We start from the raw sequence: 23,555 nt of genomic DNA on the forward strand, positions 1-23,555 counted from the left end.
TCCGTCTAATCCGGCTCAGTTATGTCAGTTACGATTCCTTCCGTGATTACCGCCTAGATATTCGCTCCCCCTGGGCTATATATGGACCCTTCACGGTTGGTGCAAATCACAATACCCCTCATTTTCGAAGGCACCAAGCTATGAGTTACAGAGATGGTGAATGCCGCTGGTCCATCCGCAACCAGGAGCACGCTTGACTGGAAAAACTGAAGCAAAAGAGGCTGGCTAATGGAGGGCGTTTGGTGGGCGACTCGGCTTCAGACCCCATTGTGGTGCCCCCGGACATGCTGGACCTGATGTGTAGGGAGCCTATCGATGTGGAGATGGAGCCGGTGGTGGAGGATCCAGAACCAGAGGTGGAAGAGAAGTGGGAGGCTCCTCCCCTTTTTGGTGTCGCCATGTCGCCGAGTGCTCTGGAGAGGCCTCTGCAAATGATTGATGACGGGAAGCCGGCCGTGTATCTGGATGAGGCGCCGGATCCAGAGCCGAGTCCTCTGCCTTTCCGCCCTCAGTACTTCCTGGAGGGTCCTCCGACTACTCGCCCGTCAGGAGAGAAAGAAGCCAAGCCTTGATCTGCTTTTCTCTTGTAACTTACGTCAGCCGAGTCCTAGGCCTTGTAATTTCCCGTACTTTATTAAATAAACTATGTGTCTTTGTGTCTGACTCTTATTTTTCTATACTTTTTTGGACCGACCTCCGGCCTATGTGACCGATTCAGTGTCCTTTTACGGCGAGACCTTCTTGGCGAGGGAGTCGCCAAATCTGATTGCCGACCTCATGACCGAAGTCTCTTCGCCAACTTGACCTGTGTCATCTGATGGGCCGGGTTCTACTGGGTCTTTCTAGAATCTTCTAGCTCATACTCGGTGGGCCCAGAGGCCGTGGCCTACGATGGGCTTCCGGCTTAGCAGGCCGAGTCACTGTCATTCGACCCTAACCTAGGGCAGACGCACCGTTTGCAGGCTAGCCCTAGGCCTGAACCGTCGCTCCGTCTTTCGAGGCATTAATTGCGGCGTCCTTTCACCTCTTGTCACCCTTCTTCCCTCCAACGCGGAGGCGACACGTGGCCATCCGTTGGGATTCTCCCCCTTTTAAATAGCCATCTTCTTCCTCTTCCTCTCACTTTCTCTCAACTCTTCAAACTCAACTCCAAGCATTTCCGGTCTTTTCTGTATTTTCCTCAGTCCACGCTCAGGTTGGTAAATGTCTTCCTCTTCTCATTCTTCTTCTTCTCGTCGTCGCTCGATTGATAACCCAGCGGCGACTTCCCCGTCTTCTTCTTCTCCTTCTTCGTCTTCTTCTTCTCCTCCCCGTCGCATGGAACTTCCGGCGGACCTTCCATCGACGTCTTCTCTTCCTCCGACCCCCTCTTCTTCGGGGGCGGTTACTCCGATGAGCCCCGCTCCTCTAACGACGGTGGCAGCTCTGCCGGGCGGTGCCGGAAGGCCGCGAGGCGAGTTCAATTCAATCGTCCGCCCTTCTGGGTCACCGTCCGTCGTTACTGCGGCGGACCTGGAAATGGCCCAATTTCTATTTGGGCCTTCGGCCGTGATTCTTGCTCCGGAAGGCCGGCAAATTTACGACCCACCGGAGGGTTATGTTGGCATTCATTTGCACTCGGTTGCCTTTGGCTTCCGAGTTCCTCCGTGTCCTTTCCTCTCTCTTTTTTATCGTTATTACAACTTAGTTCCGGGCCAACTAGTGCCCAATTCTCACCGACTCCTCACCTGCTTCATAAACCTCTGCCATTGGTGGTTGTGTGAGCCGGATCTAGACCTGTTCCGGTATCTTTTTACCGTGAACAAGGTCGGCTCACACTTGCCGGGTTTTGTCTAAGTTGCCGCTCGTCCGGGGAGACATCTTTTCGAGGGGTAGTCCGACTCCATTAAGGGCTGGAAGCTCCTCTACTTCTTTGTCCGACCTGCTTTCTCTTCCTTCACCTTTCCGACCCTGTGGCCGGCCGCTCTATTCAAGCCTTGCTCTCGGTGTGCCGTCTTTACTAACGATGCGGTCCAGGGCGGCGAGTTCTTGAAGGGCTTTGGGCCGTACTCCGTCAAGTACTAGTCTCGAGTCCGGGCCATGGCCAAGCGCGGCTTGCTGCCGGAGGGTGTGGCCACCGTAGGTAGTTTTTATTGCCATCCTTTTCCCGCTTCTTTTTGCTTTCTCTCAACTCTTGGAACTCGGAATACTTATGGCTTTCCTTTCTTTCGCAGGTCCATACGACTCCGAATCCTCCAGTTCCGACGAGGCTGCTGTACCGACTCCAGAGATGGCGGACAGAGCTGAAAAGATGAGGCGTCGGCTGACCCAGCGCGCTTCCGGCACTGCTGCTGCCTCTTCCTCCCAACCGTCGCCGGCTCCAAGGTCGACTCCTCCACCATCTCGCGACGTGGTCGATCTGACGCCGTCGCCCGTCGTGTCGTCGACTCGATAGCCGCCTCTTCCTTCGTCTGAGAGTCCCAACTCCAAACGGCCGGCCGAGCAGACGGACACGCCGGCTCCGAAGAAGATCCGGTTGAGCCACGAGGTGGACGAGGATGCCCAGATCTGGCAAGGCAACTCCTTTGTCCGCAAATGGGCTGCAAACGTCCTTCTTCCTGAGGATGTGGCGACGACCGGCGCCCTGGGGGACGAGTACATCGTTGAGGCCTCGCTACGCCAGTTGTACCACGTACGTGTTTCCGACTCGCCTCTATTTTCCGTTCTTTTTCTTTCATTTTCTGACTTCCCGTCGCCTTGCAGAATCTCACCTTCCAAATGGAGATGAGCCGGCGACTGAGAGAGTATAAGACCGGGCTGAAGTCTATGGCTGTTCGGGTGCACCAAACGGAGGAGGCCTTCTTGGAGGAGCAAGCTAAGCACGCCAAGGCGGTGGAAGTGCATAACTCCGAGATGGTAAGGGTCACCCGTCAGTGGGAGGAGGAGCGATACAAAGTGGCGACCATCGCCGCGACCTCGGTGGAGGACTACAAGAAGTCGGCGGCCTTCGAGGCAAACGTGAAGGCGGCGATAGAGGCCCGGCAGAAGGAGATCGCCAAAGAGTGGCTGGGGACGCCGGAAGGTGACGACTTCCTTCTGGATCTGGGCGAGCGCGACTATCGCCTTGGCTTCCCCGAGGCGCAGACAGAAATCCACTTCGCCCTGCAGGTCCGCGACTCCTCTTTTACCCCCGAGAGCTGGGGCCTCAAGCCGGTGATAGACGTTCTCCCGGCGGCTGAAGGACCGGCGGCGGCTGCTGATCCGGCGGCTCTCCCTGCGGCGTCTCATCCCAATCTCACTGAGTCCTCCCCTCAGGCATAGGACCCTTCTTCTGTTCCCCCAGCTGGACCAACGGCAGGGGCACAAGTTGAAGGGGTCGATGTCGACACCCCTCCACAGTAGCTTAGGGCTATTCTTTTAGGATATCCCCTTTTTGTAAAGGCTGGCCTCCTTCTCGGGCCTTTTTTAATTTTAATAAAATTTCCCTTTTCTCTTTCCTTCTGCGTTGTCTCGAACTTGATTAACTTCCTTAGGGTTCATGAAATCGAAAAAATATTTCTAAGGCATCGGGCCCTTCTGACTTTGAGAGATGACATAGGCTCAACGCCCTGTTGACTCTTTATACATCCGCCGAGTCCCTCAACCGAGGCGACTCCTCTTGTCTTTTTCACGAAAACGACTAAGGGTCTGGGCCCTTGTTTCCGAACTTTTCTCGCCGAGTCCCTCAGTCGAGGCGACCCCTTAGGCTTTTTCTTTCTCAGAAACATTTTAGGGTCAGTGCCCCATTGTTTCTTTATATACTCGCCGAGTCCCTCAGTCGAGGCGACTCCTCTTGGCTTTTTCACGGAAACGACTAAGGGTCTGGGCCCTTGTTTCCTAACTTTTCTTGCCAAGTCCGGGCGATAGTTATCAGTAATCCGTACTCTTTTATTCAAGTCTTTCAGTACCCTCGGGCCTATACATGGCCTAACCTTTTCTACTGATAGAACTTCTTCAAGTGGATGACGTTCCAGATTCGATCCACAGGCTTGCCTTCCATAGTTTCAAGCTTGTAAGTGCCGGCCTGGACCACCGCGGCAATGCGATAGGGTCCTTCCCACTTTACCACGAACTTGCCTCCTTCCGCGGGTTGGCTCGCTTGCCGGTCTCGTAATACAAGATCGCCGACCTGGAAGGTTCGTGGGCGAATCCTTCGATCGCGATATCTTTTTACCGCTTGTTGATATTCGACCATCCGAGCACTCGCGTCTTCTCTTCTTTCTTCTAGGAAATTTTTCTCAATTCGAAGACTTTCTTCATTCTCCGTGTCGGAATAAGTGCAGACCCGGTGAGTGGGCTCGACCACTTCAATTGGGACCTTAGCTTCAAAGCCGTACGCGAGGGAGAATGGGCTCTCTCCAGTTGCTCGCCGCTGCGTAGTGCGATAAGCCCATAGGACTCGGTCAAGCTCATCCACCCAATTTCCTCTGATATCTTCCTATTTCTTTCGGATTCCATCCACTATGGTCCGATTCACATTTTCGACTTACCCGTTGGCCTGCGGGTACACCACGGATACCTTGGTATGGCGGATATTGTGTCGGCGGCAGAAGTCAGCAAACGCCTGGCAGTCAAACTGTCGCCCATTATCGCTGACAATATGCTCGGACAAGCCGAAGCGGCAAATCACCCTCTTCCATAGGAAGCGTCGGCATTGGCACTCGGTGATAGTGGCCAACGGTTCAGCCTCAACCCACTTGGTGAAGTAGTCGATAGCTACGACACAAAATTTCAGGCCCCCGGGGGCTGCCAGTAACGGCCCCAACAAGTCGATTCCCCACTTAGCAAATGGAATAGCCGTGGTGACCGGCGTGTAGAAGGTAGCCGGCCGAGTGTCCTTTCTGGCGAACGCTTGGCAAACGCCACATTTGGATATCCACTCGATGCAATCTCACATCATAGTCGACCAATAATATCCCTGGACGACTAACTTTCGGGCGAGCGTGTGGGCGCCCTGGTGTGTGGCGCAGATGCCTCTATGAGCCTCGTCCATTATTTTTTCGGCCTCGGGCCTGAGCAAGCATTTCAACAAAGGACCTCCGAACGACCGTTTGTATAGTTGCCCATCAATAATTTCGAAAGAAGGGGCTTTTTGTCGAACCCTAGCGGCGACTCCTGGGTCTTCCGGTAATTCGCCTGTTTCCGTGAATCGCCGGATGTCCTCTATCCCGAACATCTCGGGGTTCTTCTCTCGGTCCCATTCCTCGCCAGTCACCTGCTTGACTTCTACTGTTGTTTCCTCGATACTTGGTCGATCTAACTCCTCCTTTTGGCAGATCTTCACAAGGTGATCCGGTACTCCCTCCAAGGCAATCTTAGACAATATGTCGGCTTCCACGTTGTCTGCCCGGGAGATGTATTCTATTTCGTAAGCTCCGAATTTCTTTAACATTTCGACCGCCCGCTCTTTATATAAAGTCATTCGTGTATTCTTAGCCTCACACGTGCCGGAGATCTGCCCGACTACCAGCCTGGAGTTAGTCTTGATTCTCAATCGCTCAACTCCTAAGGCCTTGGCGAGCTGGAGACCATTTAGCACAGCTTCATATTCGGGCCCGTTGTTGGATGTCGGAAACAGGTAGCTTAAGGCGTAGTATAGTCGGAACCCCTCTGGGGAGATGAGCACAACTCCACCCCTGCAGTGTCGTTGACTCGACGCTCCGTCCGCATGCATTTCCCACGACTCGCCTAAACTGTCCTCTGTGGCGTGTTCCTTTTCTTCTTCGCTCGCCGTGCACTCGACCAAGAAGTCGGCCAAGGCTTGACCTTTTATGGAAGGCCGGGGCTGGTACTCAATCCCATACTGGGTTAGTTCCATGGCCCATTTCACTAGTCGGCCGGACGACGAGGGGTTTCGCAGGACGCTCCCAAGCGCTTGGTCAGTCAGCACTCGGATGGTGTGGGCTTGGAAGTAAGGTGCTAGCTTTCGCACGGTGATCACCAACGTGTATACAATCTTCTCCAGGGCGTATAACGCGACTCGGCGGCCTTCAGGGAGCGGCTTATGTAATAAACCGGGTGCTGAACACGCTCTTCTTCTCGGACTGGCACCGAACTCACCGCCTTAGAGGAGGCGGCTAAGTATAAAAATAAGGGCTCGCCCGCCTGGGGAGTAGACAACACCGGGGGTGTTGAGAGATATTATTTCAACTCTTTGAACGACTGCTGACACTCGGTGGTCCAAGCGAATCCCTCCTTCTTCTTCATGGCCTCGAAGAAGGGCACCGTCTTATCCGCCGCTTTGCTCAGGAAGCGGCTAAGGGCGGCCAGTCGACCAGTCAATCGTTGCAGGTCTTTGATGGAGCTGGGAGGCTGCATGTCGACGATGGCCTGTACCTTCTCAGGGTTAGGCTCAATACCTCGCTTGGTGACCATATAGCCCAAGAACTTTCCACCCTGCACGGCGAAAGCACACTTTTTGGGATTCAACCGGAGATTATATCTTATCATCACTTTAAAACAGTCGGCCAGATCTTCCGCATGTTTGCTCTCCTCTCGGCTCTTGACGAGCATGTCATCGACGTACGCGGCCATTGATTTTCCCAACAAGTGCTGGAATAGTCAAGCCACCATTCGCGTATATGTAGCTCTGGCATTCTTAAGCCCAAAGGGCATGACTCGATAGCAATAGACTCCGTCCGGCGTTAGAAACGCGGTCTTTTCTTCGGCTGCCGAGTGCATGAAGATCTGATGGTACCCTTTGAAGGCGTCCATGAAGCTCAGCAAGGCTGACCCGGCGGTCTCATAAACCAATTGGTCAATCCTCGGTAATGGAAACGGGTCCTTAGGACAGGCCTTATTAAGGTCGGTATAATCGACGCACATTCGCCACGCCGGGGGCTTCGGTACAAGAACCACATTCGCCAACCACTCTGGGTACTTAACCTCTCGGACATGTCTGGCTACTAGTAGCGTGCTTACCTCCTTTTTTACGAATTCTCTCTGGTCATTGGCCAGGTACCGCTTCTTTTGTACGACTGGTCGATGCTCACGGTCTACGGCGAGTCGGTGCGAAATAATGGATCGATCGACACCGGGCATGTCCTCTGGACCCCAGGCGAAAACCAGCTGGTGTTCCCGAAGCACTTTATAGATTTCTTCTCTTACCTCCTGAGGGAGACCGACTCCAATTCGGACCCGCCTGTCCGGCTGCTCAGGATCAATCTCCACCTCTTCCAATTCAACAGCAGGCTCGGGGCGAGGTATCATTGTCTTCTTTGGGGGCCTTTCCGTGATCTCATGGACCTGCATCTCTTGCTTGCCCATTCCTCGGCAGGCTTGCAAGTAGCAGTCGCGGGCGACCTTCCGGTTGCAGCGCACCGTACCTATTCCATTTGGCGTGCGGAATTTCAGGCAGAGGTGCTCGATTGAAATCAGAGCTCCTAGATCCTCTAGACCCGGTCGGCCGAGTATAGCATTATGCGAGCAGGCCAGATTTACCACGATGAATTTCATACTGAGTTTCTGTACGTCTGGATAACTGCCAATCTCAACTGGCAGAGTGATGGATCCGTTGACACCAGCCCACCTTTCTTGTCTCGGACCCTTTCTTTGGGCCAAACATTCTTGGGCCGGGGTTCTCCGCCCATCAATGTGTGCCATTGCTTGGCTATTCATTTGATTCAAGTCATTTTGTTGTATTTGGTGAGATTTGACATGTTTTGGACTTGAATTTGAGCTTGGTGTTGAAAATCCCCGAAGGGACTTTTTGGTACAGAGGTTGTCCCCGCGGGCGGAATGACGGGTAGGGGTCCACCCACCGCCCCACCCGCGGGGTACTAGCGTGTGGAACATTGGTTCCCGCGTGTACAATGTTGGCTTGTGCGGGGATTTGTTCCTCGTGATTCTTTTGACCCGGTATTTGATGTTTTGACTTCCCGATGTTCTTTTGTGGAACTATTTGAGTGTCTTCTTGATGTTTCGTATGTCTAGAACTATATGGTAGGATTCCATGTAGGTTTTGGCGTCTTGAATCGTGCTAAGTGTTCAACCTTGTGATTCGTTGAACCATGATGAGTCTTGTGTGTTCTTCGGAACTATGTTTGTTTCACCCGTTTGATAAGCATGCTAGTTCGGTGTTGAAATGCTAGCGAGTGTTGTCTGTCCTTTTCTATTGTGGATGATAACTTGTGTTGATCATTGTTGTTGTCAGATTGTGATCCTTTCCTTGTTGAGTATGGTTTCATATCTTCGTTGTGATCTGTTGATTGATTCCTATGATGGTGTTGTGTGTGGTTGTACCTGGATTGCACGATTAATGGTATGGGACATTAGTCACCCAGGTACGGCAGTGGTCCTCGTGGTGGCCATGACACGATTATGGAGTTTGTGACCTAAGTGATGGGTTCACGTATTTCTTGGGAGGCATATGTTGCCAAAATGTGTGATTGTTACCCTCGTGTACTTTTGTTGGTGGAAATTGCTGGTGGTTTGTTGGTGGATGGGGACGACGGTCATCGGAGGAATACGGTTGGACTCAGAAGTACAGGGGTCCTGGAGGTAAAGGTCGGAACTAGCTATAAGGTTGGGGGTAGCCATAAGGTTGGAACCGGGCATAAGGAAGTCATATCAATTCGTGATGGGTGATGTCATGAAGGCAAGTGTTTCCGTTATGTAATTCTCTATTCTTGACGAGTGATGTCGCGAAGGCATGTGTTGCGAATGTGTGTCTCTTATCCTCTTGTGTTGTGCATGTCGGGTGATATTCTATTGAGTGATGGTAGAATACACGGGTGAATCTGCCGGTGGACCGTGGTCCATGGTATAACAACTCATGGATGGTCAGCAATTATATTGTGGACCGCGGTCCACAATGCATTGTGGGTCGCGGTCGTAATACGCCGCCGTTTCTTTAAGTAAAGAAACGGCAGCCGTTACAGCTTAACAGAGCAAGTATTTTTTGTGTGTTAATTACCAACTGAAGTTATAGTGTATCTAAACGGACACTACCTCACGTATTATTTTTAGATTATCAAATGAAACTGCAATTGAATTGAAATGAAACTGTAGTTATGTTGAAATGAAACTGCCGTGTATACAAAATGAAACTGAATAACAATTTCACATATTTGAGTGTATATTGCTCAACGAAACTGTAGTTATATCAAAATGATATTGTAGGTGTGTTGAATGAATCTGCAGTGTATATAAAATGAAACTGAATAACATTTCACATATTTGAGTGTATATAGTGTAATGAAACTGTAGTTATATCGAAATGATAATGTATTGTGTTTTAATGAAATTATAATGTATATAAAATGAAACTAAATAAAAATTTCATGTATTTGAGTGTAATATCGAATGAAACTGTAGTTATATCGAAATGAAACTGTAGTTGTGTTGAAATGAAACTGCAATGTATACAAAACGAAACTGAATATGTTATACAATCAAAGTTACTTTTTTGTGGATGGCGCGGAACATGTGCCGTTTCTTTTAATTAAAAGAAACGATACTTTTTTGATGTCTGAACCACAACGCATTGTGGACCGCGGTCCACAGTATAATTTGTCATGGATGGTATAATGGGCCTAGGCTATATGGACCTACAAAAGAGAGTAACTCAATCAATGAAGTCCAATGCTGGTAACCCACCAATACATGTGAAATAACATACATAGATAATGCTGGTAACCCACCATTACATGTGAAATAACATACATAGTGTAACACCCCCTAAATTCCATTCTATTTAAAGCCTTAAACATGCCGATATCTAAATCAAAACATCTAACACAGCGGAAGGCTAAAAGAGAAATATATAAATAAACTGGAAGTAAGGGGTGCTATGCCACGCTCACCTAGGGGTGAACGCACAGACAAACATCTGCATTGTTCAAATCTAAACCAATATCTCAAAACACTAAGTCTAAACCGGCTCACAGGCCACAAAACATAAGGGATGAGCTACACTAGCTGGCACTAGACCGCGCACTCGTCTAAACATCACCTGAAAGAACACATAAAACATGGGACGACGCTCGGTCAGCGTATAATGCTGGTAACCCACCAATACATGTGAAATAACATACATAGATAAGATATAAGTTTGTAAAACCATTTTCGAAACGGAATACATATATATATATATATATATATATATATATATATATATATATATATATATATATATATATAAGTCCAAAACCAAGAGTATTAGTCAACACAAGACTCAAACACACTCAACAAGAACACGGGAACACATCCCAAGACCACAAAGAACAACAACGACTCACAAGAAGTCTCAAGGTATAATCTATCATCACACAGTAGATTACGCCCGACATGCACAACTCAAAGGAATATGGACACACCCAATGGCAACACATGCCAAGGCAACACATGCCTTTGTGACTAAACACGTCACAAGAAGAGAACTCACAACAACGGCTACACAAGCCCTTGTGACATCACCCATCACGAGTTGATATGCCTTCCTTATGCCCGGTTCCAACCTTATGGCTACCCACAACCTTATTTCTAGTTCCAACTGTTACCTCCAGGACCCCTGTACAACCAAGTCCAACCTTATTCTCCCAGGAACCGTCGTTCCCCCTCCAATAGTCCCTCCAACAGAACCACTGATTTCATAGTACACGAGGGTACCGATCACACACGGCAACACATGCCCTGGATAACACATGTTATCCGAGAAATAATCACGCCATGGCCACCACGAGGACCACTGCCGTACCTTGATGATTAAGGCTCCATAAACCGAAATCGTGCAATCTAGGTACAGCCACACACACAACACACCTCAACAGGAATCAATCAACGGATCACAACGAAGATATGAAACCACACCCAATCAAGGAATGGATCACAGTCCAACAACAACGATGAATAACACAGGTTATCATCAACAATAGGAAGGTACAAACAACACACACGCTAGCATTTAAACACCGAACCAGCATGCTTATCAAATGGCCAAACCGAACATAGTTCCGAAGAACACACAAGACCCATCACAGTTCAACGAAACACAATGTTGAACACTTAGCACGATTCAAGACACCAAAACCTACTTGGAATCCTACCATATAGTTCTAGACATATGAATCATCAAGAAGACACTCAAATAATTCCACAAAAGAACATCGGGAAGTCAAAAGACCAAATACCGAATCAAAATAATCACGGGGAACAAATCCCCCAACAATCACAATACGTACCCCGCGGGTGGGCCCACGGGTAGGCCCCTACCCGTGGTTCCCCGCGGGTGGGCGGCGGGTTGGACCCCTACCCGTCGTTCCGCCCACGGGTACACATACCTGCACAAAACAATCCCTTCGGGGATTTTCAACTCCAAGTTCAAACTCAAGTCCAAAACATGCCAAATCTCACCAAATACAACAAAATGACTTGAATCAAAGGAATAACCAAGCAATGGCATAAAAGAACCCTAAACACAAGCTCTAGATATGCATTTTCACAAGACAATGCATAAACACTCACATTTCATAGCAAAATCACATGTAGAATCCAATAAATCATCACATAGGGTAAGCAAAATAGATTTTGTAGAGCATGTGTTACCTCTTGAAGACTAAAAACCTTCACTTAACACTTCACCAAGCTCCTAACAAAGCTCACCTTCCAAACTCACTTCAAGAACACACCAAAAGATCATAAAGATTCTTTCTTTAAGAAAAAACACCTTAGAAAACAAAAAAAAAAAAAAAAAAAAAAAAAAAAAAAAAAAAAAAAAAAAAAAAAAACACACACACAAGATGAACTTAGATCTTACCCTCCTATATGCCCAAATGTATGAAAGGTAGAATCTTGGAGACATCTCTTGAAGTTTTGGCAAAGCTTCAACTTGGCTTGGAAGAAAAGCTATCTACCTTTTTAGAGAGAAGGTGGAGCTAGAATTTATAAAGTGTAAGGAGAGAAATGAGGGTGTTCTACTAGGTTATCTTACAATACTAACACAAGGTGAAAAGTCAAGAATACCCTTACTAACATAAGGAAGTGTAAGGAAACAAGGGAACTCCTTACAAAGCTTAAGGTACAACTTTGACTTTGGGGTTGACTAGTCAATTACTAGTCCCCGACTATTGAATTTCCAGGATTTTTAAGAATTAAATCACCAATTGAAATAGGACTAATTACTCAATTAATTTCTTAATAGAATTTGGATTTCGGGGTGTCACACTAAGTCCAAAATATGTATAAATAAACTCATACATGGCGAAATGACAAATGTACTTTTTATTTATAGTTCACACAGCTGTGTGGACCATGGTCCATGTAATAATGATTGTGGGAAAAGTAGGAGCAATATAATTTCCACTATTTATAAATAGTATTCTTCAATACAAAATACATATATTCTCTCTATATTTTTTCTAGAAAAACTTGGCTTATTCTCCAAGCTAAGAAGAACCTCCTCTATCATTGCTAGGGATCATTCCAAGATTCCACCTTTCCATCTCCCAAGCTTAAGGAAGGGTAAGATCTAGGATTAGTTGGTATTTTTAATTAGCTTTACCTAGCCTTTATCTAAGATTAGTGTTTTCCTTGTGGTTTTGGTTGTATATGAAGATTTGGTTGAAGAGGAGCTTCAAGGAGAAGCTTAGGAGGGTAAAGAAAGAAGTCTTTTGGTCTACAAAGGTAACCCATGCTATAGAAAACCTATTTTCTACTTGCTATTGATGATTCTTGACTTCTATTGATTATTCTTGGTGTTAATGTGAGATTTGATGCATAATCTCGTGTTTATGCATGTTTAGAGCTTGTATCTAGGATTCTTAAATGCTATTCTTTGGGCTATTCTTGTGTTCAAGTCATTTGTAACACCCCAGATTTTTGAAAATTTTGAAACTTATATAAAGAAGGTAAAATCTCATTAAATCCCAAAACATAATATAAAGAGTATGGGGTGCTATGCCACACCTGAGTTAGAGAACTCAGGTGCACAGGCTAACTAACTAATATCCTCAACAAAGTAAATGCATAACCGTGGCACGCAGGCCTAAAGGGAAACTATCTAATTCTATGCTCCACGATTCTAGCGCGCTCCAGTGTCTACTCTTCTGTGCCTGAAAGCCAAATATATCTGTTCAGCGAGAGATGCTGGTAACCCACTCCAACGCGTTGAAATACAATACATATAGATATATACATAGTTATACGAAAAACCATTTCGAAGCATGAAGTTATATCCTAAGAGACTCTAGCTTTCAAAACAGGGAATAGACTCATCAGATAGGGCTTAGCGCAGCCAATGGACCTAATCAAGCATAAACAATTCACAAGCATAGGGAAACAGGCAAGGCAGATAAAGATAAGCACAGTTAATATCCATAACCCAACATATACGATTCCCGGCATAAATCCCAAAGTCACCTCCCGAGACACACATGACAACAACTCATCCATATCTCATCACATAGCACACTTTGTTGGCGCCACAGGACCAATCGCAGGCCCATACATGAGGGTCAGCGCATATAGCTCTGACACGGCCCCGCAGCACCCTGCCCCGTATCGCAACACGGAGGGGTCGATCGCAACCGACCGATGAACCGCAGCTCATCATAGTTTGATCGCAACCAAACAGTGGACCGCAGCCGAAGAGTATGTCATCTGACCGCAGCCAGGAAATATGAACCGCAGCTCATGTAGAAACGTTTGATCGCAACCAAACGGTGGACCGCAGCCCTATATAATATTTATATACCTGACCGATCGCAACCGACCTGGTTAACAGTCAGTATGGTTCTCAACCCATCCAACTGCCCGTATAACCAATTTGATCGCAACCAAATTGGGGTATCATGCACACATAACACATAGCAAGCACATGCAACCCACATTAACACATTGGGAAGGGGGAGAAAACGTATAGCAAAACCTATGCGTGATCCTTCACATACTAAGAATAATCCTAAGGGTTCATACTTCTTTCACCTAGGTCAACGGGATACCAATTCAACTAGCATGCAATATATAAGACTCATACAACCTACGAGCGGTACCCGAAATATCAAACTAGACATAGGCACGATAGACGGAGTCCGTTGGGATACCACGGGGGTCGGGGGAACATCAAACGGGGAAGCCGGAAACCCGAGGTAGGGTATTTTCCAGCGGGTAGCCGGTGGGTGAGGGTTCACCCGCCGGCTGCCCGCCGTTGGCGTGACTCCGGGCAGCTGGTGCTCGGCGGGCAGCTGCCCGCCCGCCGGCTGCCCACTGCCGGCGTTGCCCAAATAGGCCGCGGGTAGGTGGCGGGTCCCCTACCCCCACCTACCTCCCACTGACTCTTTTTCACCAAAAATGCCACAGGAACCTTTGTGGAACCCGAAACCATGCTTAGACACTTTCAAACGCAATTGATAACACACGTAGACAATTAACGGATCAAAATCAAGAAACGTACGTCACATAACCTATCATGCTTTTCTAAACATAATCAACACCCAAACATACAAATTCCCACCCAATCTACCAAGAATAATACTGTACGATTTCCACGATATAACCTAGGGTTCTAATTATTTTTAAATCAACAAGAACACAATTCATCTTCTAATATAAAGATTCGGTAGGAATATCATATAAACATCAAGAACATCATATAATTATCAAGAACACCATATAATCATCAAGAACCTCTTATCATCAAGATTACCCATGGAATCATAACACCAATTATCAAGATCATTATAACGAATCATCAACACACAAGAACATGGGGGAAATCCTAAGAGGGGAATCATAGCTATGAAAATAGGTTTTGTTGAGACATGGGTTACCTTTTAGCTTTAATTAATTCCTTGGCTATGAAGGGTCTTTCTTGAAGCTTTCTTCTTTCTTGATTTCTCCTAGGGGAATTCTTGGAACTTCTTGTGTGGTGAGGGATTATTGTGGTGGGGGGTTCTAGGTGCCTCTTAAGTCCCCTATTTATATATTTAGGAGTCCTAATTAGGAACTAATATTATAAGCTTGCTAATTCTATTCCTTTTAGAGCTAGGGGTTGGGTTTTAGGGGTGAGGGCCCACGGACCATGGTGGGCCTTTTCCCTAATTATTTATTGTAATTTAATTCTTTCTTTGGATAATTGGTTAAATGATTAATTGGTTTTAGGGGTCGTAACACGGGGTGTTACATCATTTCCTTGTTGTATGTGAGATTTGGGGTATTTTGGACTTGGACATGGCTTTGTTGATGAATTTCCCTGAAGGGAATTTTGCTGTACAGGGATGTTCCCCGCGGGTGGCTGTCCACCTGCTGCTCCACCCGCGGGTGGTGGGTTGTGCACCGACGGGCAGAGCCGCGGGTAGAGGTGGCACCCGCGGTTCCACCCACTGGGTACGTGTATGTGGTGTGACAGGCAGTTGTTTCCCCGCGGTTCTACCCTTTGGTATGTGATTTGGCCTCCGTTTGTTGAATTGTTGAGCTTTTTTGTGTCTCCTTGATGTTTTGTATGTCTAGAACGATGTCCTAAGTATCTATGTTAGGATTTGGAGTCTTGAATCGTGCTTATGGTCCAACTTTGTGATTCGTTGGATTAATGTGAGTCTTTGTTTTTAATACACTCAAAATTCATTTTTTGTTATATATATATGTTAATATACTGAATGTTTGTTTTTAATACACTCAAAATTCATTTTTTTGATCTACTATACTAATAAGTAATCGTTATGCTGTGTAACCGTGTGCGCCATGCATGGTGCACAACTGCACACGGTTGCAAAACGACGCCGTTTCATTTAAAAAAAAAAAAAAAAAGAAAATCTCGTTCGGATTATCGTTAATGGCGTTAGGCGGTTTCCTTTCGTATTCAAACAGTGGGATTGTAACACCCCCGATTTTACTAAAATTTAAAAGCTTAATTCAAGGGAAAAACAAGCTAAACATCCATTCAGATAAAGCGAAAGCAAAGTCTAAGTACGGAGGTGCTATGCCACACATATCTCAAACATAGGTGCACGGGCTAAGTCTAAACCAAAACGTCAATAACAAAGTCATAGGAAGTAAGTCACACAGGCCATAAGTCAACTAAAGGAATGTAAAGGAGAACTAAACTAGCTATAGCCACTAGCGCGCTCTCCAAAGCTACTCACAACCTATTAAAGCAATAGGGATAACAGCCGTCAGCGAAAGATGCTGGTAACCCACCAATACGCGTTAAATAATATAACATATAGATACCATAAAACCATTTGAGACAGAGGAATACAGTATATATCATTTTAAAACCAAAGGAGCGAACATCAAGAGGCTCAACATAACACTCTCAACGAAGACCAACACCATCAACAACAATCAACAAGTCAATAAAGACAACAAGCAACATACTCAAGACTAGCCACAACCCACCATAATCAAGGTAGAGTTCACGATAGACATGTTCATAAGCAATGAATACAACAAATCACACAATGACAAGTTTCACGTTCCAACCTTATGCCCTGTTCCAACCTTATGGCTACCTCCGACCTTATAACAGTTCCAATCATTACCTCCCAGTGCCACCCTGTACTTCTGAGTCCAACCTTATTCCGCCTGGGACCGTCGTCCCCCACCAATCTTTACCACCAATCTCATAGTATTACCACCGATCTCTCAGTACACGAGGGTACCATTAAATAACACAATATTACCACCGATCTCGTGAGCAAAGCCCAAATAATATTACCACCAATCTCATTTATAGTCACACATAGTCATTATCAAGAGGTTTGAGTCTCATCAATAGCCCAATCAAATATCAGCAATGGTACACAAGATGTACAAGTTCACATCATAGAATTCAATCAAGAGGTTCCAATGAAAGACATGAAACGATACTCAACCACGACAATAGACTTCAATCCAATACGTTGCCAATCCTCAATAGGAATGGACAAACAACACATACTAGCATCAACAACATCATCTCTTGCATGCTCATCAAATGGGTAAACCAAAACGGCTCCAACGAACCTCAAAGACTCACATTAATCCAACGAATCACAAAGTTGGACCATAAGCACGATTCAACACTCCAAATCCTAACATAGATACTTAGGACATCGTTCTAGACATACGAAACATCAAGGAGACACAAAAAAAAGCTCAACAATTCAACAAACGGAGGCCAATACATCACATACCAAAGGGTAGAACCACGGGGAAACAACTGCCCGTCACACCACATATACGTACCCAGCGGGTGGAACCGCGGGTGCCACCTCTACCCGCGGCTCTGCCCGTTGGTGCAGAACCCACCACCAAAGGGTGGAGTGGCGGGTGGACAGCCACCCGCGGGGAACATCCCTGTACACCAAAATTCCCTTCAGGGAAATTCATCAACAAAGCCCTGTCGAAGTCCAAAATACCCCAAATCTCACATACAACAAGGAAATGACTTGAACACAAGAATAGCCCAAAGAATAGCATTTAAGAATCCTAGATACAAGCTCTAAACATGCATAAACACGAGATTATGCATCAAATCTCACATTAACACCAAGAATCATCAATAGAAGTCAAGAATCATCAATAGCAAGTAGAAAATAGGTTTTCTATAGCATGGGTTACCTTTCTAGACCAAAAGACTTCTTTCTTTACCCTCCTAAGCTTCTCCTTGAAGCTCCTCTTCAACCAAATCTTCTTACACAACCAAAACCACAAGGAAAACACTAATTTTAGATAAAGGCTAGGTAAAGCTAATTAAAAACACCAACTAATCCTAGATCTTACCCTTCCTTAAGCTTGGGAGATGGAAAGGTGGAATCTTGGAATGATCCCTAGCAATGATGGAGGAGGTTCTTCTTAGCTTGGAGAATAAGCCAAGTTTTTCTAGAAAAAATATAGAGAGAATATAAGTATTTTGTATTGAAGAATACTATTTATAAATAGTGGAAATTATATTGCTCCTACTTTTCCCACAATCATTATTACATGGACCATGGTCCACACAGCTGTGTGGACTATAAATAAAAAGTGCATTTGTCATTTCGCCATGTATGAGTTTATTTATACATATTTTGGACTTAGTGTGACACCCCGAAATCCAAATTCTATTAAGGAATTAATTGAGTAATTAGTCCTATTTCAATTGGTGATTTAATTCTTAAAAATCCTGGAAATTCAATAGTCGGGGACTAGTAATTGACTAGTCAACCCCAAAGTCAAAGTTGTACCTTAAGCTTTGTAAGGAGTTCCCTTGTTTCTTTATACTTCCTTTTGTTAGTAAGGGTATTCTTGACTTTTCACCTTGTGTTAGTATTGTAAGCTAACCTAGTAGAACACCCTCATTTCTCTCCTTACACTTTCTAAATTCTAGCTCCACCTTCTCTCTAAAAAGGTAGATAGCTTTTCTTCCAAGCCAAGTTGAAGCTTTGCCAAAACTTCAAGAGTTGTCTCCAAGATTCTACCTTTCATACATTTGGGCACAGGCGAAAACAACATCCACATCATCAGTCTAAAGGAACAAGGTCAAATCATACACAAGTCTAAAATTCAACATAGAAGGCACACAGGCCCAAAAACAAACTACAAAGTCTGAGGGATCTATACTATCCATTACTAAATCGCGCTCGCCACTACTCAGAACCTGAAAAGCACATAGATAAATGGGACGACGCTCGTTCAGCGAATAATTCTGGTAACCCACCAATACATGTCAATAGCATATATAGATAGATAGTTCATTTGCAAAATCATTTCAAAACGGAATAAAATATATATAAGTTTCAAAGCCAAGGATAGAAGTCAACCACATGACTCTATACCACTCTCAATAAGAATAAGGGAACACATTCCAAGACAACAAGAAGTAAACCACGACGACATAAGTAAGGCTCAAGGTGTATTCTACCATCACTCAGTAGAATATCACCCGACATGCACAACACAAGAGGATAAGAGACACACATTCGCAACACATGCCTTCGCGACATCACTGGTCACGAATAGAGAATTACATAACGGAAACAGTTGCCTTCATGACATCACTCATCACGAATTGATATGCCTTTCCTTATGCCCGGTTCCAACCTTATTGCTACTCCCAACCTTATAGCTAGTTCCGACCTTTACCTCCAGGACCCCTGTACTTCTGAGTCCAACCATATTCCTCCAATGACCGTCGTCCCCATCCACCAACAAACCATCAACAATTTCCACCAAAAAAAGTACACGAGGGTACCAATCACACATTTTGGCAACACATACCTCCCAAGAAATACGTGAACCCATCACTCAGGTCACAAACTCCATAATCGTGTCATGGCCACCACGAGGACCACTGCTGTACCTGGGTGACTAATGTCCCATACCATTAATCGTGCAATCCAGGTACAGCCACACACACAACACCATCATAGGAATCAATCAACGGATCACAACGAAGATATGAAACCATACTCAACAAGGAAAGGATCACAATCTGAAAACAACGATGATCAACACAAGTTATCATCGACAATAGAAAAGAACAAACAACACACGCTAGCATTTCAACACCGAACTAGCATGCTTATGAAACGGGTGAAAGAAACATAGTTCCGAAGTACACACAAGACTCATCATGGTTTAACGAATCACAAGGTTGAACATTTAGCATGATTCAAGACACCAAAACCTACATGGAATCCTACCATATAGTTCTAGACATACGAAACATCAAGAAGACACTCAAATAGTTCCACAAAAGAACATCGGGAAGTCAAAACATCAAATACCGAGTCAAAAGAATCACGAGGAACAAATCCCCGCACAAGCCAACATTGTACCCACGGGAACCAATGTTCCACATGCCAGTACCCCGCGGGTGGGGCGGTGGGTGGACCCCTACTCGTCGTTCCGCCCGCGGGTACAACCTCTGTACCAAAAAGTCCCTTCGGGGATTTTCAACACCATGCTCAAATTCAAATCCAAAACATGTCAAATCTCACCAAATACAACAAAATGACTTGAATCAAATGAATAGCCAAGCAATGGCACACATGAACCCTAATAACAAGCTCTAGATATGCATTTTCACAAGACAATGCATCAATACTCACATTTCATAGCAAAATCATATGTAGAATCCAATAAATCATCATATAGGTAAGCAAAATAGATTTTGTAGAGCATGGGTTACCTCTTGAAGACAAAACCTTCACTTAACACTTCTCAAAGCCCCTAACAAGGTTCACCTTCCACACCCACTTCAAGAACACACCAAAAGATCATAAAGATTTCATCTTTAAGAAAAGATACCTTAGAAAACACTAAAAACACAAAAGGATCATAGATCTTACCTTCCTTGATGCTCAAGAGTAGGAAATGTGGAATCTTGGAGACAAACTTTGAAGATCTTGGAAAGCGTGAACTTAGCTTGGAGAGAAAGCTAGCTAGGATTTTAGAGAGAAGGAAGAGCTTTTGATTTCAAAGTGTTAGGAGAGAAATGAAAGATGTCTTCTAGGTTAGCTTGGAATACAATCATAATGGAAATGTCTTCTTTACCCTTACTAAGATGAAAAAGTGTAAGGGAACAACGGAACTATTCACAAAGCTTTAGGTACAACATCTTGACTTGGATTACTAGTCAATTACTAGTCCCTACCTATTAAATAATCAGGAACTTAAAGAATTAAATTACCAATTGGATTAGGATTAATTACTTAATTAATCCCTAAATAGAATCCAGATTTACGGGGTGTCACAATGATAATTGTGATGATTTAGTACTTGTTACTATTAAATTGTCATTATTGACAGTCCTAGTTTAGAAGAATAAGTCTATATTGGGGGAGGGGGTGAAGGGATGAATAAATTCTCGGTATCAAATAGTGTTCGAACAAGTCTAGATGAGGGAGGGGAGGGTGAATAGACTTGTTAACTTTGAAAACTTTTACAAATAAGTAATTTTGTAAATATGGGTTTTAATGCAACGAAAATAATGTTATACCGTACCCCTTTTAATTATGTGGCATACTCATCTTTATTTACAAAATTTGTTGTGATGAAAGATAAAACAAGGCAATAAGCCAATAAGTAAATGTGACATGTAAAGTCAGACAATGACTTATATAGTGATTCAATCAACTTGCTCTAATTCACTCCTCCTAAAATATTTTAAGATGTTCCACTATTATTGTTCACTCCTAACACAAATGGAGTGGACTTTGTTTATATGATAAATTTAGCCACAAGCCTCAGGATTTTTACAAGTAGAGAATGAAGATATGATGTTGTTCTTCTCCAACTAATGTAGACTTGGGGTTGAGTAGTTCTTGAATTTTTCTAAGTCTTAATGTTGAGGGTTTGAGGATTGAGGAAAGTGCATTTTATTTTAAATAAAAGCAGGAATAGGTAATAAATGTGTCATGCAATATCAAGAATTAAAACTCATTAAATTAAGACATTTGCAAAATTGGTGAATAAATGGACCAAGCGGGTTACGAATGGCAAATTATTGTGTGGACCATGGTCCACACAATGTTATGTGGATCATAATAAAAAGTACATTTTTAATATACTAAATGTACATTATTTTTATACTGAATGTACATTATACAGTATAATGTACACTCAGAACAAAAACAATGTACATTCTCTGAATATAATGTACATTATTTTTGTACTGAATTTAAATTATTTTACAGTAAGACAAAATATGGTGCACACAACTTGTGTGGACCATAGTTCACACAATAATGATTGGTTGTGAATGAATTGGAATAACATATTGGACTAAAATTAGTGAAAAAAGTCATTTGAGAGGTCCAAAATTCGTGGATGCACAACACAAGGAGGAAGGCACATGGTTAAATCAATAAGTCATTAAAATTGTATATGAAGTCTCACATGGGAAATTAAAGCACATTTAATTTAAATTTAATATTAAAGACAGTTGATATACCTGAAACTCTTTGTGTTCCCTTTAAAAGTTGTGTATAAGCATAATCACACATAGATATAGATGAATGAAGTTGAATAAAAAAAAACAAAAAAAATAAAAAACAAAAACAAAAAAATAAAAAAAAAACAAATAAAAAAAATCCTCAAACAAGCCCCTACTTCAACCAATTCCATCTTTAACACTCTCAAATTGTAGTTCTTGTGCTTAATTAGCTTGTTTTCATGAGGAAAAGATCGGACAATTAGACGACTCATTGGCAAATTGATACTTGAGTTCACGTCGAAAGATCCACATCGGTTTGACATTAGAGCAAGTGGTTGATTCCTCACACCAAAATCAGGTTACGAAAATCACTCATTTCGTTAATATATTCTCAATCTATTTTTGCCAAAATTTCTAGCCAACAGAGTTTGATAAAAAAAAATCCAATAAAATGCTTCAAAATATCCAATTGAATTGAAATTTTTTCTGGAAGTAGCTAACCTACCATTTTGTTGTTTCATCAAAGTTTTGTGTAAAAATCATACTCCTAAAAACACAGAAAATTGTTTGAGTTCAGCACAACCATAAGATTCTGCATATAAATTGTCATCGTGTACAGTTTAAAAGAAAATGTTGAACACTATCACCCCATTCATTTTTTACTGCAACAACCATAAGTTGTAACAACAGGTTACTCTCTTCCGATGCTCACAATGCATTATTTCCACACTAACTATTTTTTTTCCTTTACTCTTACTTTGGTGAGAATCTCCCATTTATAATTACTATAAAATAGATGAGAATCACTCAATTTTTTTAACTATTTTCTTTTTGTGATAACTCAAAAAAAAAATCAACTTAACAAAAATACATATATTAAATAATAATAATAATAATAATAATAATAATGGACCTATACTTAATAATTTCTTCTTGTTTCAGTTCGCAGCAACAAATGTTGTTATGAACAGTGTTGTTGTTTATAACAATATATACAATTTTTGCTATGATTTTTTATAGATATGTGTCAAAATAAAATAAAATAATTATATAAGTATTTATGAAAATTTTTTACGTAAAATTTAACATGAATATATAATATTTTGTCTAGTTTAGGAACTCCTTAAAAGTCTGATTCAGATACCGGTAGACTTTTTAAAAGTTTAAATCGAATACCACCAAACTTTTAAAGTTTTAAAAGTATAAAAATTTTGATTGAATACACCCTTAAGAGAATATGGGAAGTTCATTATATTATCACAATGAAAAATGTTCATTTTATCAATACTAGTATTTGCCCCCGTGCGATGCACGGGAAATATGTTGTAAAAATGAGTGTTTATTTTAAGATAAGTCAGAAGAATCAAGTGGGAACAATATATTTGCCCCCGTGCGATGCACGTCATAAAATTTAAGTAACTTTATTGTTGATAATATTTTTAGAAAGAGTTAATACCTAATATAGTCCTCGAAGATTTGCATTTATGCGTGGATCTTAATAAGGGGAAGAAGAAGGAACCATCCTAAATGGGATGAAGGATGAGAAATTACCATCGGAACCCTATTTCTAACAGTCAGCTAACAGAATTTTTAACAAAAGAATAAATTGTGTAAAATCATCAAAGTCGATGACTAAATTGAGCACAAAAAGTCATTTAGGACTAAATTGCGTAAAATCGATATAGTCGATGACTATATGGGTGGT

General features: G+C 43.4%; 1 protein-coding gene across 1 annotated transcript; it reads right to left on the reverse strand.

Annotated features, from left to right (window-relative positions):
- Nucleotides 1-3,955: 3,955 nt before the first annotated feature.
- On the reverse strand, nucleotides 3,956-5,692 carry LOC109188017. The gene is made up of 3 exons (XM_019338520.1): nucleotides 4,950-5,692; nucleotides 4,538-4,859; nucleotides 3,956-4,456 (listed from the first exon to the last, which is right to left on the reverse strand). The coding sequence occupies exons 1-3, from the start codon at nucleotides 5,690-5,692 to the stop codon at nucleotides 3,956-3,958; spliced, it is 1,566 nt and encodes a 521-aa protein (XP_019194065.1).
- Between the last annotated feature and the right edge of the window lie 17,863 nt (nucleotides 5,693-23,555).

Source organism: Ipomoea nil, unplaced genomic scaffold (genome assembly GCF_001879475.1).
Source record: "Ipomoea nil cultivar Tokyo-kokei standard unplaced genomic scaffold, Asagao_1.1 scaffold0103, whole genome shotgun sequence".
Lineage (NCBI taxonomy): Eukaryota > Viridiplantae > Streptophyta > Magnoliopsida > Solanales > Convolvulaceae > Ipomoea > Ipomoea nil.

Bases quoted from the DNA above. Each gene is read 5' to 3' on its own strand.
- LOC109188017 (XM_019338520.1), bottom strand. From the start codon at position 5,692: ATGCATGCGGACGGAGCGTCGAGTCAACGACACTGCAGGGGTGGAGTT. The intron at 4,860-4,949 runs GTTAGTCGTCCA...AGCGTTCGCCAG, and splicing joins GCCCACACGCTCGCCCGAAA to AAAGGACACTCGGCCGGCTA. The intron at 4,457-4,537 runs GTATCCGTGGTG...CGAAAGAAATAG, and splicing joins ACAATATCCGCCATACCAAG to GAAGATATCAGAGGAAATTG.